The sequence below is a fragment of the Eurytemora carolleeae genome, unplaced genomic scaffold (genome assembly GCF_000591075.1).
Source record: "Eurytemora carolleeae unplaced genomic scaffold, Eaff_2.0 scaffold1339, whole genome shotgun sequence".
In the NCBI taxonomy this organism is placed as follows: Eukaryota; Metazoa; Arthropoda; class Copepoda; order Calanoida; family Temoridae; genus Eurytemora; species Eurytemora carolleeae.
Genome location: NW_019397227.1, coordinates 1 through 21,343, shown reverse-complemented (window position 1 = coordinate 21,343; position 21,343 = coordinate 1). Strand labels below are relative to the sequence as shown.

At 31.9% G+C, this 21,343-nt stretch overlaps 1 protein-coding gene across 2 annotated transcripts in view; it reads right to left on the bottom strand.

Moving 5' to 3' along the window:
* LOC111712869 (agrin) overlaps positions 1–20,184 on the bottom strand; it is a 33,315-nt gene extending 13,131 nt beyond the window's left edge. For both annotated transcript variants that reach the window (XM_023487614.1, XM_023487613.1), the window contains exons 1-7: positions 20,076–20,184; positions 18,318–18,381; positions 14,210–14,286; positions 13,859–13,913; positions 11,370–11,500; positions 8,766–8,817; positions 5,554–5,634 (exon numbers count right to left, since the gene is read on the bottom strand). In XM_023487614.1, the coding sequence (XP_023343382.1) occupies positions 5,554–5,634; positions 8,766–8,817; positions 11,370–11,500; positions 13,859–13,913; positions 14,210–14,286; positions 18,318–18,381; positions 20,076–20,107 (492 nt within the window). In that variant the 5' untranslated portion in view covers positions 20,108–20,184. The remainder of the gene's footprint in view (positions 1–5,553; positions 5,635–8,765; positions 8,818–11,369; positions 11,501–13,858; positions 13,914–14,209; positions 14,287–18,317; positions 18,382–20,075) is intronic.
* Between the last annotated feature and the right edge of the window lie 1,159 nt (positions 20,185–21,343).

Sequence of the window (21,343 nt, the reverse complement as noted above, 5' to 3'; positions counted from 1 at the left end):
GTGATTGAAGCAACGTCGTTCCTAGAAGGTGCTGTATCAATGGACATGGATTTTACAGGTAACCATTTTGAAGATACTAAAATTTTAATCGATACTGGCGCCCTCATACCAACGGGCGTCGCTATCAGTGAGTATTTTTTCATTAACAATTTGCAAGGTAAAGTAGGAGATTTACTACCGTCGGATTTAAACTCACCAAATGGGGCTAGTTCAAATTCGACGATGGAAACAGTAGGGCAGCTAGAGGTTAAGATTAGGTTTAAACAAATGTCCACAATCTTTTCAGGTTCAGCTGTTGTTTTGAAAAATTTATCCCTGCCAGTCATTATAGGGGTAAATTTTTTAAAAACAAACAGTCTGAGCCCAGTTTTAGAACCATCAACAGCAAAGGTTGTACACAGCACTACGGATGAACATCAGGATTTAATAGCCAATGTCTCACACAGATCCAGACCCCTCATTAAAACACCCAGAAGGTCTCTTGAAAAATCCCCCCCCCTATTCGAAATCCCCCCCCCCTCAGGACTTTGCTATTGATAATGAAGGTGCACCTGTAATGCTGTTAACATCAAAGAACTTTGTAAAAATTCCAAAGCAAACAACCAGGGCAATAGAAGTCAATGTACCAGTAAACCCCGCTTCTCTCATCATTGTACAGCTGATGAGATGATGATGAGCTGCTTGATGGTGCTCTACCTGTAGTCTACCGTCATAAAACACAGCAAAAAGATAAGTCACTTATTATTGTATATGCAAATTTGTCTGATAAAGATATTATTATTTCGCCCAATCAATTAATATCCCATGGCTCTATGATTTCTGAGAACAAAACTAAACCTGTTATTAATGTTGTAAATAAAGGGGTGAAGGATCCTGCGGTCAAGGATAGGATTTGGGCAGAATTAAAACTAAATGAAAACAAAATTTTGCAAGAAAACGTTACTGTCAAAAATATGGTATATTCAATGATAAATGAAAACCAGGATATTTTTACCACTGAGGACTGTAAAGTAGTAAAACTACCTGGGAAAAATTTAAAATTGAATTAATACCTAATGCCCGGCCCGTTAACCAAAGAAAGAAACCAATTCCGCCGAATCTTAAAGAAAAGAGCGGGGAGACGAGGTGGGTTTCAGATTTCCGCTGGGTCAATGACCTCACCGTGACCGACAGCTTCCCCACCCCCAATATTTCTGAAATATTAAATTCTTTAGGTAAATCTAGGTATTTTTCTACCCTTGACGCGAGTAATGCCTATCATACCATAGAGATAGAGGAAAGCTCCAGACCAATAACTGCTTTTGCAATGGCATTCGGTCTTTACCAGTTCTTGTGTATGCCCTTTGGGCTAAAGAATGCCGGAGCTTCTTATTGTAGGTTTGTACAGAGACTGGTAGATGTTTTAGGTGTACCTGGAATAGCCGCCTACTTAGATGATGTACTTGTACATAGCGAGGATCTGGATACTCATGTTAATTTATTAAGATTAGTTTTTGATGCACACAAAGAAGCAGGAATCAGACTGAACGCGAGTAAAACACATTTATTTCAGGAAGAAGTTGAATATCTCGGTCATCTGGTCAAAGCTGAAGGTGTTAAACTAATTCCATCTTATGTTCAGAAAATTGTTGAGTGGCCGCTGCCCCAGACCGGAAAAGAATTATCCGCATTCCTGGGTTTTACTAATTATTATCGTGATTTTTTACCAGGATTCGTGAATGTTACGGCTGAACTAAATAGTGTTAAAAATAATAGGTTAATTGTATGGACGCCGGAAATGATTGAGTGAAATCAGGGAAAAGCAGTTAGTTGAAGACCAGCTCCCTAGACTAGAGGTTCCCCTGGAGATCCCCCCTCACTCTGAAACATTCTCAATTCATAATATTTGATTCGTATAGTATTTTCCTTTAGTTTTTGTATCGTTGTAAATGATAATAAATTGTAAGAAAAAGCGACTCGTCGAATATTTAGTCAAATGAGTAGTTGCATTGATTCATTTTTCTTTCATATGTAATACTAGTAAACTAGGTTCAAGTATTCTTTAGATACCCTTTAAAAGTGATTTTTTTTTGTCCCCAGGACATGATCGGGTTGTTATGATCAAATCTCGGAATTTTTCTAACGTGAAAGTTTGGTATTGTCTGGGTTTATATTAATCTACCAGGGGTTGTAATCTGGCTGCACGTTCATCCATCCACGCTTCATTCATACTGAGAAGAGGGTTGACAAGACTCCAGTTGCATAAGGGCTTCTTAGGCCTTAGAATAATAGAGTGCAGGAATTCTTCTGATATACTGGAATGTAAGCCCGGATTGGATACCCCCAGGTACCATTGCTGGCAACCATTCCTCTCTTCATCATCATTCACTTGGATTAATCCATATAAAGCTTCTTTCTTGTTGAGTAGTCAGCACGCACCCTTTCGAAGCGAGAGTTGTTGACAGCCGCCCCTCTGTCCTCCTACATCCGTCAGGTGGTCATAACTGCTTAACCAGATGTCGACTTCAGATGTTTTTGAAACCATCAGGTTTGTGTAGAGTACAGGAATCGACCATGTGAACGAGTCTGGACACCAATCCAGTTACTGGCTGTGGACAAGTGTGCTTAACTTCAGTGATCTAACGAGAACTAGTGTCACACACTCTCCACCCCACCCCATAATAATAGATATCTATCTAGTAGAACAAATCAAGTAAAATAAACATAAAGTATAAAACGGCTTCTTCACATAAAATATATAAATGTTGTTGGGTAATTATTATTTCAAAGTACGAACAGAATCTACACGTGTATTTAAAAAGGGACTGTCCTTGAAATTTCAAATGACCCTCCATTTAAAGACGGATTCACAGAGTTTTCTATTCTATAGCCTATGTCTCAATAGACACCACAATTGAAAATAATTAAATTTTTGAAACGAAGCACATTGATATCTCATTCATTCATGATCAAGCTCTGAAGGGCACCGTTGCAAATCGAACATGTCACTCTATAATTCGAGGGATCACTTGCAATTACACATACAGTCCCTTTAAGGAAGCCAAATGAGTATGAGTATTCTCTTATAAAAGAAAATGTATATTAATAAAAGAATATTTTTATTTCATACAATATAGGAAATAGGATATGAAAAAATAAATTAGATAGTTTTCTGTGTTTTGTATTTGTATATTGGATCATATAGTGTCTATAATTGTCTTCACAGACATATGTTTGCAGTTAGAACCAGAAAAATAGGAGTTGACTTTCAAGATCAGGTTTTTAACTTTAATAAGTGCAATAATTTTGAGACACATCAACTGTGTAGTGTAAACAGATCCATTAAACTAAAGTAGTGGTTTAATAAGCGTTTTGTGAAACTATTTGCTTTGTAACAAAATTAAATTCACTTAAGCATTGCTAATGTCGTCTTCACATTCCATTGTTTTCTGGTTATCACTAGCAATCTATACAATGGGAACTGTATATTGAAGGTCGTCTTCGTTCTCCCTTTTACTGCAGAAATGTCGTAGTTGTTGCAACTGCTAAATCTTTAAAAATGTCCACGGCGCTTTTTTTAGAAATAGTTAATTCCAAAATCCCTAAACCAAAATTATTTCATTCTTTTTGTACATTTCTAGACTTTAGATACCTGTGTATTGTGTAATGTCTATAAAGTAATTAAGTCTTTGCCACAAACTCTAGTTTCTAATCCTTATATCTTTGTAATCCAACCTCATAGACCTTAGATATTTCAAACTCTGAAATCTGTTAAATCAAATAGTGTAGGTTAATAATGTCAAAGGTTTACACCATCATGTTGCAAAGAAAAAGGAATTGGAAAATTTGAGTTTGCGACAAAAACTCAGTTCCTTTACAAAAAGAATCAGAGAATTGTCGTAGGTCTAGAAATTGGAGCCCATACAAAACATATCGTCACAAAACTTATCACCACAAAACTTATTAAAACAGACTTATCTAACAACAAAACTTATCAAACTACAAAACTTATCAAAATACAAAACTTATCAAACTACAAAACTTATCAACCAACAAAACTTATCAACCTCCAAAACATATCATACTCAAAACTACAAACAAACTACAACATTTATTTGTTAAAACATTTTTAAACGTTGTACAACTGAAACTTGACTCAGAATTTATATATATAAATCATTATTCATCTGTTAATAGGCTGGCAATATTGAACATATATGTGTTCAAGGGTACACTATCAAAGCTTGCACACATAGCTTTCAGGTCTTCTCTGTTTTTGTTAGCCTCTATCTCGGAGAAAGGGCCATGATTTGAAAATTTAGATTTACTAGGCTTTTAGGGCGCCATCTTCCATTTAAATTGTGAACATGTTCTTGTTGTTTACATTTGAAACAAAGAAGAAAAAAATTTCGCGGATTTTCAAGAATTTGAATTTTGTTACAAAATTAAAACCTTTAAACCACATTTTTTAAAAAATTTTTATCATTCATAAACCTTCCCTGTGGTCACGTGATGTCCCAAAAAAATTTGGGCTCGGTCGGTTCAGCCGTTTTGACGTTTATTGCATACAAACAAACAGACAAACAAACAGACAAGACAAGCCAAATTTATATACAGATGAATTTTATTGATAAGTTTTGAGTTTGATAGTTTTTGTAGTTTGATAAGTTTTGTAGTTGATAAGTTTTGTTTTCATAAGTTTTGTTGTTAGATAAGTTTTGTAGTTTGATAAGTTTTGTCGCTGATAAGTTTTGTGGTGATATGTTTTGTGGTGATATGTTTTGTGGTGATATGTTTTGTGGTGATATGTTTTGTAGTGATAAGTTTAGTGACGATATGTTGTGTATGGGCTCCAGATATTTACAAAAATAATTAATGAAATGTGTATTGTCTAGTGTCTAGTGTCTTGTGTCTAGAATCCATAAATACACAAAAATTTATTAATGAAACAATCAAGTGTCATTAAGCATACAAATGTAATCAAATAACTGTCTGTTCTTGTATATATAGGGTGGGAGTATTCGTGAAACACATTTTTAGGCATGAAGGAAATGAATTTTTAAAATTTCGTTTTTTTAATTGTATAATCGTAAATTGATCAGCTGCTCCAAGTTTAATCGGACCGGATATATTGATTAGGAGGTTACGTTTTTGACCAACAGAGGTGTTGTCGTAACCCTGTTGCACTGCGGTAATACTAGCAAGCACAGGACTCACCAAGCATGTATCTTTTAAAAATGCAATCAAAATTCCGGCTTTATTTCAATGATTGAGGCCAGCCAGAAAATCTTTCTTGCAAATTTAAAAAAAATCGGCACTGAAGCGACTTCCACAGGAAATCGTCCATAACATGTAAAGCATGATCGATGACGACCTGGGCACGTCATCAGGCAGATTATTAATAAAACTATCAAGTGTCTATATATTTATACCAAAATAATCAAATATCTGTTCATTTTTGTATAAATATATATGTCTTGGGTTTAAAAATCCAGAAAATAACCAATTGGATTGTTTACAGATTAAAAAATACTCTAACCGTCTAGAGAAAAATATGATTAAAAGTATATTTACCTCGTAAATATGTTTTCCACAATTTTTCCTCTTCATCTGACATCCATTGTTATACAGCTTACCATCCGACCCACAGCTAACCTACAGTAGGGATGGACATTGTTATACAGCTTACCATCCGACCCACAGCTAACCTACAGTAGGGATGGACATTGTTATACAGCTTACCACCCGACCCACAACTAACCTACAGTAGGGATGGACATTGTTATACAGCTTACCACCCGACCCACAACTAACCTACAGTAGGGATGGACATTGTTATACAGCTTACCATCCGACCCACAGCTAACCTAAAGTAGGGATGGACATTGTTATACAGCTTACCATCCGACCCACAACTAACCTAAAGTAGGGATGGACATTGTTATACAGCTTACCATCCGACCCACTGCTAACCTACAGTAGGGATGGACATTGAGCATAGATTTCATAAGCTTTCAAATATTAAAGGGTGTTTTTCTTCTCAGAGGCGTCACAAAATAAAATCAGACCCTATACGACCACATTTACAATTTTGAAACTACTATATCTCGAGGGATGGTCTACGATTTACAATAATTTTCAATGGATGCGGCTCAGTTCGGTCATTAACATTTCTGACGCTATGCACTTTTAAACAAATTCAACGGACTTTTTTTATAGACTTTCTTTATTTCATGCTCTGAGGCTGTACTAGAATCTAAAATAAGAACATTTAAGTTTTCATGTCATGTTGTAAAGAATATAAATATAACTCTTTGTTTTATTTCACTAATTATTACTAATTATTACCATGCCTGATTTAAACCTTGTCTTCTTTCCCGATTGGGCTCTTTTTTTTATAATNGAATGTTCTCCTCCTTGATTTTGCCCTTCGAGTTGAAGAAAAGGGAGTGTGATATACATGTCCCTAGTCCAAATGTTCAAGACCAGATTAATAAAAATAAATTAGACCTTCAATCTAATTGTTCTAGGAAAGTTAAAAAAAAAAACTTTTTAAAGTACGTCTAAAAAATGCAGAATTTTATTTTTTTTACTTTTGACAAATATCAACATGTGACACATTTTTTTTCAAGTACTTTACAAGTAAATATATTTCAGATCTCTACCTTAATTAATAAAAGTAATAATATAAAAAAATAATAATAAAATAGACTATTTTTGATTTCTTTAAACACCGACCAGTTCAAAATGATTTGTTTCAAAATTGTTGAAAAGGTTAAAAAAGTTTAAGCGTTCTAGTGTGATCCTTTTTGAAGTTATGCATGACATAAACCAATTGTAGTAGGGTTAAACAACCATCATTTTTTCTTTATTTCTTAATTTCACAAAAATCCTCAATTTTTAGCCTGAAAAATAAGGATGTTTAAAATATTTAAAAGGTGACAGCTGTGAATCAGACATGCCACTCTATAAATGGAGCGTCAGTTTAAATCCTTAAAATGAGATTGATTTCCAACAGATAAATTCAAAACTAAAAAGTTTGATTGTTTTGCGAAAGAAAAAAAGTATTATTTGGAGAAATAAATAACTTTACAATATAAATGTCAAAAATAAAAAGTTTGTTTTAACAATATCCTGAAAAGTGTTCTGTGATGAACGAAACTGGAAGAAAGAAAGAGACACAACAAAAGGTTGTAGTTGTTAGAAAGCATGTGAAAGGGAGTGAGCGGCAATGTATGGTAGATGAACTGAGAATGTATAGGATTGTGGAGAAATTTTTTAGGATTAATTTGAGACATATAAAACGTTTTAATGGTGTATAATTACTGTGTTTGAGCGCAAAGTCGACGTTCAAAATCATCCATCAACCACCCAGGTTACGTTTTGAGAATCGATTTTTAAAGGTTTCATAGACATCAATATATACCCTCTTGGAAATGTGCCTGGAAAATTAACTACAATAGTTCTCACCGCACATTTTGAGATCACTTCCATTTTCAACTCAACATTTCTATCTAATTCGGGGTATTAAGGGATAATCTAATTATTGAACAGTGCTAAAACAACATTTCTATCTAATTCGGGGTATTAAGGGATAATCTAATTATTGAACAGTGCTAAAACAACGTTTTATCTTCTATTCGGGGTATTAAGGGATAATCTAATTATCGAACTGTGCTAAAACAACGTTTTATCTTCTATTCGGGGTATTAAGGGATAATCTAATTATTGAACAGTGCTAAAACAACGTTTTATCTTCTATTCGGGGTATTAAGGGATAATCTAATTATTGAACAGTGCTAAAACAACATTTCTATCTAATTCGGGGTATTAAGGGATAATCTAATTATTGAACTGTGCTAAAACAACGTTTTATCTTCTATTCGGGGTATTAAGGGATAATCTAATTATTGAACTGTGCTAAAACAACGTTTTATCTTCTATTCGGGGTATTAAGGAATAATCTAATTATTGAACTGTGCTAAAACAACGCTTTATCTTCTCTTGTAGAAGTGAATCAAGCAATATTGTTGTAAACTTTATAAATTTAACCTACAGACACAATTGTTTTTTTGAAGAAAGATGATATTTTTGAACAAATATTGAATTATTGGTTTTGAGAATGCATGTCTTATAAAGATGAAGCAAGACAAGAGAGGATGGGGTTTCAATGCGGAAAAGAAATAAAATACCAAAATATTTTTTTTATTATTCAATAATCCTCACTCTATACCTAGAGGCCCAAAAGAGGGGGAGTAGATTTTTCTGATTTGATTTTCAATATTTACTTTATTTACATATTCAATATGTCTGACATTGTTTCATTGATTTTATTTATTGATATCAATATATTTTTAGATTTTTCTTGTATTTTATGGCCGGAATATTAAAGATCTTTATATAAAAATATCAATTTTGGATGTACAGTGTACCTAATTTTTTTTAAATGAGAGTTTATTAGTTTAATTGATGAACAGTTGTTTATTAACGTTAACGTAAAATCTCTAGTGAAAAAAATGTTTTAGGCACTACTGGGAAAATTTAATTTCTAATTGGGGCTCTAACCCCCTGTTCCTCCTTTAGTTTTCTTTATAGATCTATCTTTGAAAGAGTTTGTTTAAGAAAATTTAAGTAAAACGAGTTGATTTAGATCCTGCAGATCAAATCATAGCTTTAAAAAAATTTTGTGATCGTTAATTCACTGCGATTTATTATCGACATGAAAATTATGCATTGGTAGATAGTTAATTTGAAAAAATATCATTTGAGTATTAAATTTAACTGACCTTGCTAACTTTATAACAGGTTTCATCACAATGTTCTGTAACCTTACAATGCCTGAAATATAAACAAATTTAAGTTTTAAGCAAATCATAGAATTATGAAACCATAGAGAATAGAATATATATTAGAGAGGAATTTAAAGAATCTCTCGGTATGAATTTTTTCAGTCCCTTTCAGCCCAGGGAGTAAGGAATAGAAGGGAGATATAACTGACGCGGTTCGCCCTACCATATGATTATACATGCTTTGCAGACGAGTACTCCATTTGTATATGAAATGTTCAGAATAGGTTATTGTATACGCAGTAAATGTACATCAGACAAATACTTCTTATACAAATGGAGTACTCGTCTGCAAAGCATGTATAATCATATGGTAGGGCGAACCGCGTCAGTTATATCTCTCTTCTATTCCTTACTCCCTGTTTCAGCCTGAAAGGGAGTTCAAAGTGTACAAATCATGTAAATGTTCACAAATTATGTGCAGTAGAGTACATTAATACAGTATGTTCCCTAGACTAGACATTTCAATTTCGAAATTTTCAAAGCTGTTATATAAACTTTATAATGAATTAGGCGAATAAAAACCATCATTTGATTTATAGTTATAACGGAAAATCATCGTTTGTAAAGTGAAAGGCATAGAGTCTATGTGAAATGATCATTGGTCAATTATGAAACCAGCCTATTTCATAATTTGGTTTTCTTTTAACATTAATTTTTAAATATAGCATAAATATATGAAGTACACCTGCAGTATGGAAACAGTACAACAAAATGGCCGTTTTACACTTTTTTCTAGTAAATTCCCCTCTAATATATATTCTTTTCTCTTTGTTTGAAACCTACGAAAGTAATCATAAATTTGTTATAGGGGCTGAGCTGGGAACTTGAATGGATATCGAGATCAATACTTGATCCTCTCTTTTTTAATCTCGAGACTAACCATTTTAATTAGTGTTCTCTTATTTAAAAAACAAGATTTGTTTAATCGGAACCAAGATTAGTGTTCTCTTATTTAATTAAGATTAATTTACAGAGACGGGAGGGACTCTCTTATTAAAAAAAACAGTTTTTGATTTGACTACTTTATCCAAAAAGAGTGGATTAAGCGAGAAATTAAAAGTGTCCACAACTTCATCTAATTGAGTGAAAATCGTGTTTCAAGAATATCTTCGGCAGATTAGTTGTGAATCGGGTATCCAACTCTTTAAATGGAAGTTCACATGAAAATATGCTGACAGTTCCTTTAAAGGTTAAAAATCAAATTCACAAAAATCAAATTAATTTTTAACAGTACTTGAGAGTCCGTCCCCTATAAAAATAAAAAAAAACATTCTGTTAAAAAACTGTATAAATATATAAAAAAAAACTTCCTTCGTCTTTTAATGGAATGTTTGCTCCATTTGTAGAACCTAATAGGACACAAAGTTTTAAATTGGAATTAATAAGAAACAAATATCTTAAACCTTTTCCAAAAATATTTCTCACGAGAATTTGGAATAGTGTTCCAATGAATATTAAATGTTCATTATCAGTACTTAGTTTCAAAACGAATATGAAAATATATCTGGCTTCTAAATATAAGGAATTTAAATGTAAAAACAGGAACTACTACTCATGTAATTTGAAAATCTTGTAAACCAGTCTGTAACATATTATCTACAAAAATTGGATTTTTTTGTGCTGGGGTTTCTCCTTCTCTTCCCTTTTTCCCTTTGCTATTCACCCATCCTTCTTTTTTTCCCTTTTTTTAAAAATTACTTTGTGAATTGTGTAATGTATTCCTTATTTGTTCATTTTAAGAAATAAAATGTATCTATAAAACTTTGGAGGGCCAGCCAATCAAAACAACCAGAAATGGTTAGGCTGTAGCCCTGGCTAATAATTGTTTAGTAAAAATTAAAAAATGTAAAATGTATTCATTATAATGTTAGCCGAAGTATATATCTATCTATCTATCTATCTATCTATCTATCTACTCAATTTAAAGTTTTTAACTTGAAGTTTTATTATGCAAGTGTATGTAGATATACGGTTAAGTTTAAATTTTATTATTTTCTTTATCGTCTCTTAGGATTAATAAAAATAATTAATTCCCGGTAGAGTGTGATTACAGTTTTGAAATGTTTTTAAATGACAATCCTTAGACAATGTAATTTACTTTCATTTCAACGTCTTTTCCGTTTTTACAAACTTTTTAAATAAAGTTTCAAGAGTTTGAAAAAATATCCAAAATTAGGTTCAAACCTTTGAATGCTCTTTCTTAAACAGATCTCTTATTGGTCAATGCTCGAAGATATGACCAATTAGAAGTCGATAAGTTTCTAATTTCATATTTAAGAAATATATTTTTTAGAAATATATCTTACTATAAATAAAGAATATGTCTTTTTCAGGGAAACATTTAAAAACATTTTATGGTACATTCGGAAGAAATAATGAGGAAACGCAATTAATGACGACTTATGCATCAAATAATCAAATGATCAAATGATGATCAAGAACATCATATTTAGTACGCACAAAAGTGTGATATACATTCAACGCAGCTTTATGTATGTGTATCAAATAAATTCAATCTTGAAAATAAAAAATGGCGGTTACCTCCGATGAGCAACAACAACTTGTTGTCCGCATGTTTGTCTGTTTAGTTCACAGCTGTTTATGTACACATTGCCGTTGCTGCCGCACACCGGTCCGTCACGGGCAGCTCCAGTACAAGATTCAGGACATATCTGGAATATATTAGAATTGTGTATTTTAATTTATACCATGGAAAATTATATTATATTGCAGTCTAATACAACCTTTACACAGGGAGGGGGAGGGGGGCTGAACGGGCGCTGAGCCCCCCCCCCCCATAGAAAGTAAAAAATATGCTCCTTTAAACAAATTTCTGTGCACGCCCCTGTAATTAGTATAAAACAGAATGGAAGTGTAACTGATAACGCTGAATCAACACTTTGTAATTTGTAACGGTTATGACTGATATATTCCTAAAACGATTAAAACAAATTTTCAGAGTTATAACTGTTACAGATTAATACAGACTTCATAGCCATTATAAAATCTAAAGACTTTAAAAAGACAATTTTTCCGCTTTATTGATTGTTTGAAACAATAATGGGGTATGTGGAACAACAGCACCCTGTTGTATAAAGGATATGTGGATCACCCTGTTGTATAAAGGATATGTGGAACACCCTGTTGTATAAAGGATATGTGGAACACCCTGTTGTATAAAGGATATGTGGAACACCCTGTTGTATAAAGGATACACCCTGTTGTATAAAGGATATGTGGAACACCCTGTTGTATAAAGGATATGTGGAACACCCTGTTGTATAAAGGATATGTGGAACACCTTGTTGTATAAAGGAATTGAGTCTTTTCCCAAAAAGTCAGATTTTCTAATCCCTATTTCTTTGCAGCACATTGTCGTATACTTCAGATATTTCAAACTCTGAATTCTGGTAGATCAAATAGTCTTAATTTGAAATATCAAAGTTTTACACCATCAGTTTGTAAAGAAAGGGGGATTGAAAAATTTGAATTTGTGGCAATCACTCAATTCCTTTGTTCTCAAAAATCCTGATTTTATTTCTAATGCTAAGAAGTTTAGGCTTTAAACAGAACCATTTTGAAAAGAAATATCTATTCTGTTTTATTTAAAATCAAAATCCTTATAAAATAAATAAACATATTCATTATTATCAAACATGTTCAATAAAGCATGGTTTTTAGACGTTTGCCCACAAAGAGCGGGACTTCAGAGACAACTGAATTAAATTCAATTAAATATTTTTTTTATATTCTTTGTTCTCGGCAACCGTAAACTAAATTCAGCCATTAGATCCTAATATTTTTAGAGTCTTAATCTAATCCTTTTTAGTACCCCTGTATCTATTATAAAGAATTATCTGGAATAAAATGCACGCGTAAATAGGGATAATCTAATTATTGAACTGTGCTAAAACAACGTTTTATCTTCTATTCGGGGTATTAAGGGATAATCTAATTATTGAACTCCCGACTCCCACATTGAATTTGATGTAAAGGTTGTATAGAAAGGTTAGATCAAGGTTATAGTGCAAGGAAATTTATTTCAGAGGTGTACGCATCTTTTGTACTGCAGTGCGGTAATGTAAACAACACAAGACGGATGTCGTAGCCTGACATGGGATCCATATTTCAAATAAAAAAATCAATAAAATATTCAGGCCATAGGAAACTATTATATGAGTTATCAAAATTATCAAAATTTAATTCTTTTAATGTTCTCGGATACTAAACGATGACTGATGCAAGATGTTCTTGTTTACAAATTCCGCCCAGAGAGAACTGGTTTCAATATGTACACAGGTACACAGATATGTACACAACTGCAATTAACTTTCCTGTGCATGATAAAATTGGATTAGATACTCTGGATACACTCCAATGTGACAGAAATGTTGCCTTTAGAGCGCAATGGACATTGACTTAGCTGATTGTTGGCGGAAGATGAAGGTATACTACGTTGCTGGAGATAGGGGAGGGGGGGGGGGGTTGATTTTCTCCGCATGTCAGCTCATTATAAAACGGAGAAAATGCCAGCAACAATATTTCTAGTACATCCAGAGCGCATTCAGAGTATATAACCTTACTATACAACCTTGTTTGATTGTAAACAATTTGCATAAAAAATAATTGAGATCTAATCTATTTTCATTGCTTTAACTAATGATCCTGAAACAAATTTCAATGGCAGCCATGTTTCAAATGATTGAACTCAATAGTTAATTTTTCTGAAAACCGTTTATAATTTGTTAATTTTAACGTTAAGGAGGCATTAAACGTAATTTCAAGTGAACCGCTTTCGTCTGTGTAAAAATTACAAAGATTTTTAACGTTTTTCTCTTTGAAAATTGATAACTTGAATTGTGATTTCTCTCTGAAAAGATGATTGGTGGATTTATGCGCTGAGAGAAAGGAATGAATTGACAGAATTCAAAACAGTCAGAGACGAAATCTTAGTATAACTTAAATAAAGGTACAGCTGTGAATTGGACATTGAAGTCACTTGTAATATCGCTGTCTGTCCCTTTAAATACCGTGGTTCGAGATGTAGAGTTAAAGCAAGCTCCATAATGCGCAACCTCGACCTCTCTAGTTGTATAATCTCATAAACTTTTAGTTTAGTTTAGTTTAGTTTAGTTTAGTTTAGTTTAGTTTAGTTTACTTTAGTTTAGTTTAGTTTAGTTTAGTTTAGTTTAGTTTAGTTTAGTTTTAGTTTAGTTTAGTTTAGTTTAGTTTAGTTTAGTTTAGTTTAGTTTACTTTAGTTTATTTAGTTTAGTTTAGTTTAGTTTAGTTTAGTTTAGTTTAGTTTAGTTTACTTTAGTTTAGTTTAGTTTAGTTTAATTTAGTTTAGTTTAGTTTAGTTTAGTTTTATTATACAATTTTCCTTAGACATTTTTCTACTTGAAGAAAACACTGATTGATATATGTTCTACCATCCGTTCCACAAACCAGATCTATCTCCTATAAAACAATAATAGATTTTAAAATATATCTGTAAATAGATTATAAATTGATCTGTGAAAAGATTTTAAAATATATCTGTGAATATATATGTAAATAGATCTGTAAATAGATCTGTAAATAGATCAGTAAATACATACATCGTAAATAGATATAAAAATGGATCTTTAATAATAAAAATAGATTTTTAAATATATCTGTAAATAGATCTGTACATAGATCTGTAAATAGATCTGTAAATAGATCTGTAATTATATCTGTAAATATATTTGTGAATAGATCTGTATAATTATAGATATGTAAATAGATTTGTAGATAAGCCTGTAAATATAAATATGTAAATAGATCTGTAAATAGACCTGTATATTAGTATGTAAATAGACCTGTAGATAGATCTGTAAATAGATCTGTGAATAAATCTGTAAATAGATCTGTAAATAGATCTGTAAGTAGATCAGTAAATAGATCTGTAAATATATCTGTAAATAGACCTGTAATTAGACCTGAAAATAGATCTGTAAATAAATCTGTAAATAGACCTGTAAATAAACCTGAAAATAGACCTTTAAATAGATATGTAATTAGACTTCTAAATAAAAAATGTCAACACCTAATAAAAATTTCATTTTTCCATTTTTGGGAAAATGTTTTTTTGAAAGAAATATAAGACCTTATAATTATATAGTGAATAACCGTCTAAACTGTGAGGGCATAATTTTACAATTTAGAAAATTGTTCCAAATATTGAATTATCTACAATATAAAGGAATCCTGTGGTTAAAACTATGCTTACAGTACCTTTTAATATATCCTTATCTTTTGACGACTAATTCAATTATTTTTGCACAAAATATTTATGTTGAGTGGATATCACATTTTGTGATGGATAGCATTATTATTTCTGCATATATAAAAGTTACACCGACCCTATATGTACTATGTATGACTTCAAAATATTCCGGTCTTTGTTTACAAACAATGAGATTACTCCTCTTTCTAAGTTAACATGAAAACATCTTAGCATATGTTAGATCAGTTGTATGGGAACCCTGGATGTAGGAGCTAACCTGAGTGTTTATGGTATGTAGATTTGTAAAATTTATATTTAAGTTTATATCTTGTCCTTAAATGTATTGTATATTTTCTATATTTTTCAGTCAAACTACCGGAGAATAAAGATTAGATATATCTGAATTGTGTGAGATTAGCAAAGAGAAAGAAGATTAGATTTGTTTCCTACACGATTATTGGGTTACACAATTTATCAATGCCGGCCATTTATTTAACTAATCACCTATAATATCATGATTCATATTTCTTATCATATTTATGAAATAGTAGATAGTAAGAAAAAACTTTTTTTAAATTGTTTTTTATTTGCGAGATTTGACTCAAAATCCTATTTTCAATTTCGCCTAATTGCAAGCATAATTTCAAGCGACCTAGACCTTACAATGTAAGTAGGGGCGTACGAGAAGGGGGGGGGGCTTGGGTGCCTGGCCCCCCCCATACGCGTGCCCCCCCCCCCCCCTCTTTTATCTGCGAGTTACTTTTGTTTTCCTGTTTCGAGGATTTTTTATATTGACAACATTTTTTATATTTCCAGAGTGCACAAGAGCCCGCGATTTAAAAGCTCGAGTCTTAATTCCTTAAACCCGACTTTAAGACCCAATCTTAGACCCAACTCTAACGACAGCTTGTGTCACGTGATTGACAGCTGCAAGATCTTCGGCTCGACTTAAGGAGTTAGGCCCAATGAAAATAAAACCGACCTTGGTTGGTTTTAGTGAAGAATAAGGCTCAATGTTGGGTCTTATTCTCATCAAAACTCAGAATGCACCAATTCCAACTATGAAAATCCGCCAAATACAACATTAAACCGGTTTTATGAACTAAACTCTGTTGAAAAATAGATGCAACTTAAATTCGAAAGCCCGAGCCGTAAATAAGGCTCAACAACAGCTTAGACCCGAGTCGTATTTTCTTGAATTTTTTAAATCGCCGGCTCAGGGATTCCAGGAATCTTCGAAAATCCAGCGTCAGCCGTGAAAACAAGTTGTAAGCGAAATATTAATTTAAAAAAATAAAAAATAGTAAATGATATGAAATATCAATAATTTATGAAAGCATTGAAAAAAATCGATACCCATCGTAAGCCTAAAATACCTTCTTTCATTTTTCGTGAACACTCCCTTTATATACAGTTCAAACTTATTTTGATTAGCTGCTAAAATAAAAAGACGTCATGATATCATGGAAATATCATATATTGAAATATATGCTGACCACTGGATGAGAAAAGTAAATTTTTTCTTCCTTCCATCTATTTCTCTAAACATTCAGTTTTGAATGAATCTGAAAAATCTAAATGTTCACAACTTTTACCCCTTCGGCATGTTATTGTTTAGAAGTGTTTTTATGAACCAATTAATAAATAAATTTTTTAATATAAAAAATAATTGAAAAAACGTATTTTTTACTAGTTATAACAAGTTTTTTTTCCAGTTATAACCAGTTTTTTAGAATTTTGAAAAGTAAACAGCTCTTTTTGTTCAAAAGCATTAAAAAATAAGAAAAAATAAATTTAAATGAAAAATAAATTTAGATATTTAGACGATAATTTTTATCAAAAAAAAAGTTAAAAATGTAAAAACAAAATTAAACTTTTAAAATTTTTATGTACGTTTTTAATTTTAAATCTTTTTTTACCCCAAAGAGATTAAGTTGCGAATGTTTGCAAAATATAAAAAATTAATTAAAATGAAAACTAACTTAAGATTTTTAAAAAACCTTTCAACCTTACCACAAGTAGAGAAAATATCACACTTTATACAGGGTGTCCCACGAAACATGACAGTAGCAAGACGACTTTTAAACTTTTAAATTATTTGTGACATTAAGTCGTCATCCTACTTTCACATGTCTTATTCTTAACAAAAACCATACAATTCTCCGAGCCTTGATATTTCCAAAATGTGGGCTGCTATTTTGTGCTGTCAATATTCCCAAGAATTTCGTTCAGATTTCAACTTTATCAAATAAAACCGAAATGGTCTAAGTCTGAATGAAAGCACGAAAAAGGCAGACTACATTTTGGAAATGCCAAGACTAGGGGTATTTTGCGATTATTAACTCTAGAATTTTACTTCTGAATTAAGGTTTACAAATTAATGTTGCAAATTAAGTTCAAAGACGACCTTCACTTCGCTTTGCTACTGCCATGTTTCGTGGGACACCCTGTATCATTGATTTTTTGTCATTGTTACAAAATTGTTATAGAAATACAAAATTGAACTTTTTTAGTTTGAATTATGTTTTTTAACTTTAAAGACATAAGCTAAGCTTGTAACAGCAAAATATCAAAATTTGAAAAATTATTCTTTTACCAGATTTCTCTGCTTTTAACCGGTTTTCTAGTATGGAAAAGTGATTGAGTAGACAGATCGATTTATGTAAAATATTTTTAGATAAAGAAAAATTATACAGAAAAAAATATATTTAGAATTTTAAAAATCTTTCGTTCTAATAGAGAAAATATCACTTGAACAAGAGGATCCAAATAAGCATGAACACGAATTGACAACTTTAAAATCATCGTAAAGGAATTGAGTGTTTGCCACAAACTCAAATCTTCTGATCCCAATATCTTTGCATCATGATGGTGTAAACCTATGATATTTCAAACTTAGATTATTTTATCTATAAGTATTAATAGTTTGAAATATCTAAGGTCTACGACATTTGGTTACAAAGATATAGAGATTAGAAAATCAAAGTTTGTGGCAAAAACTCAACTCATTTACGAGACATTTTTTCGTTAGTATAGTGTACAAATTTAGCCTGCCCTGTTTGAATTCATTTCGTCATTATGACCCCCTTAATTTTTCCTTTACAGTCATTTTACCCTCTTCATTATAATTTTCTTTAGGACATCCTGTAAGATGTGTAATTCGTTGGTTTGAAATTACGTATCATAGTATTGTTGACAATTCTTTTTTTGAATTAAAAAATATGATAAAGTGAATTTTTACCTTGTCACATTTATGTTCACATGCAGATCCATTTACTGAAGAACACACGGTCCAGTCAGCCACGCTGTAATATAAATGTACAATATCGGAAATCACATGTGCAATATCGCAATACAAATATGCATATGGTATTACAAATGTGCAATATCGTAATACAAATGTGCAATATCGTAATACAAATGTACAATATCGCAATACAAATGTGTAATATTGTAACATAAATATGCAGTATTGTAGAGGATACCAAAATATCGTCTTCCATCCGGAAGTTAGACATTCCAAACCAAATATAAATATAAATAGATAATCCTTGTTGTACTTTAGATTAAAATATATAGTCAGTCGTTATATTTGTCTTTTTTTATGTTATTTTGCAATCTGATGGTGTAAACCTTTAATATTTCAAACTTAGACTATTTGATTTAACAGAATTCCCTTTAATATTTCAAACTTATTCTTTTAGATTTAACAGAATTCCCTTTAATATTTCAAACTTAGATTATTTGATTTAACGGAATTCCCTTTAATATTTCAAAAAATTGGCCTGTTTGATTTAGCAGAATTCCCTTTAATATTTCAAACTTAGCCTATTTGATTTAACAGAATTCCCTTTAATATTTCAAACTTAGATTTTTGATTTAACAGAATTCTCTTTAATATTTCAAACTTTGACTATTTGATTTAACAGAATTGATCGTATTCATTTAAGGATTTAAGTTTACTTCCGGGAATAAACTGATAATTAAAAAAGACAGGATTTCAAGGAATTTTAAACGTAATTTCCATTGATAGAGTGGCATGTCCGATTCACAACAGTATCCTTAAAAGCTTTGTCTGATCAGATATAACAATTTTTAAAGTTATGATTTTCAATTTTGGTTTCTTAAAAAAATTTACTTGCGGATTGCTTGCTTCATGAATATTATTTTGTCAGAATAATTGGCAAAATTTCCATAGATTTTTGCGGTGAGAGCTTGCTACTTTTTGATCTGGCATAATCCTCTTTTATTTGAGGGTCACTTAGAATTACGACTATATTAAAGAGATATTCAGCTTTATTAAAGTTAAACCGCGAAACCCACAGATTTCTCCGTCAGGTATATTTTTGCAGTTATATAAACGGGACAAAAATAAAAACTTATTTTCTGTTCTCTGTTCTACGCAGAAAAAAATGAATGCCGGAAACTTTAAATATTTTTCTGTAATGAGTACAAACAACGACATTTTGGGTATAGGAAAGAAGTTGCATAAACTTTTGTGTCGAAAAAGTAAGAAATTAGCTTAAATTATCTTATTTAAGGTACTTCATCTCCTCCAAATCTAAGTGTCTTATATCTTTGTTTTCAAAAACTATAACTAAAAACATGGGTTTATTCAGTTCTAAAATTAAAATGCCTAGGGCTACAAAAAATTATGAGTTTGTGAGTTAAAAACAAAGGCCGGGGCGTTGCGACCCTTCAAAGTCGACCCAGTCTTAAAAATGTATGGAACTTTTCCTAGCAGTCTGGATCTACGTGCATGGATATCCATCCATTGTGCACTAATGATCTCTTTACAAAATTACAAATTATAAAAAGTATCTACCCAAATTTCCCCTGGGAATGTATGTATTGAATATCGTACACCTGAACTTCGTTGTACACTATTAATTATCTAAGCTTGTAAATAGCTACGTAAAACCCATATCATGAATTATCTTAACTGCGTTGTAAATAACTGCGTAACATTTAAAAAAAAAATTGAAAAATCAAATTTTACCTTATTTCGTCTCCACAATTTTCTTTTCTCATGAGACATTCATTCTTGTAAATCTTGCCATCAGTTCCACACACCGGACCAGTATCCTAGGCAATTAAAGGTTTATCATTTATTTATACTAAATCTACATTTATTCAAAAAAAAATTTTAGAAAATAAGAAAATGATATTCTGGCTCATTGATGAAACTAAAAGTTCCTGATTAATGAGTCAATTGCCATATTTTGATGGGCAAAAAGTTGAGCGAAATTTAATGCGAATTCGGGTTATTTACACTTGGACAGCTAGACATGCAAACTTTTGAAAATTAATGCGGAAACCCATAAATCATTAAATAATACTACAAATATTTCATTGCAATACAGTGAGAACAAGAAAACTGTGGAATATGAAGACGATATTAGAGCTATCTCGATCGTCTAGGCTTGATGCAACAAAGTACATAAACTTAACTTAGAATTGCTATCTGCCCCCCCCCTCTATCCCTTTCACCGATCCCTCTCTACCCCTTCTCTCAGAGCTTCAGAAGTAAATATCTTTCTCTTGAAGTATAATGAGCAAACAAAAATCAATTAATTAAATGAAATGAAAGAACTCTTAATTCGTTTCTCCTAGAAAATTAAACCAGAAACCTACAGGATTTTCTACACAGGATGAGACTGTAAAGACGACCTAAAACTTTAAAGTTGACGATTTCAAGGTTAAATTCAATTGTCTGCCTTGAATATAACCTTTGTATGGCTTAACCAATGTTATTATACAAAAAAGAACCAAGTTTACAGTTGCAGGGAATCATACTGTATGGAAACAGACAGTATAAAATACTTTATTTACAATCGTAAAGTCTCATTCTTTGTGGATAACCCTGTAACAGAGGGACGGTGGCATGTGCGATTTCCAGTGGTGAGACCTTAATAGCTTTGCATGATCAAAATACATATTTTAAACTTTGAAAACTGTATATTTTCAATTCTCGTTTCTCTGTACAAGTGACTTGCGAATATCTGATACAGAAACACTTGAGGATTTGTCAGAATAAAAAACTTTCCTGGCATCCAAAACGATGACATCTTGTACATTATTGATCCGGTACAGGATTAAAGGGTACCGTTGTGAATCGGGCATGTCTTTTTCTAAAATGAAGGATCACTTGAAATTATAACGACATTATCTTTAAACACAGGGTGCAAACCAGGGGGGGGGCGGCCCTCCCTACCCCGCATAGAACAAGCGACGCTGTTTTAGAGTCTGAAAACGACCCGCACGACC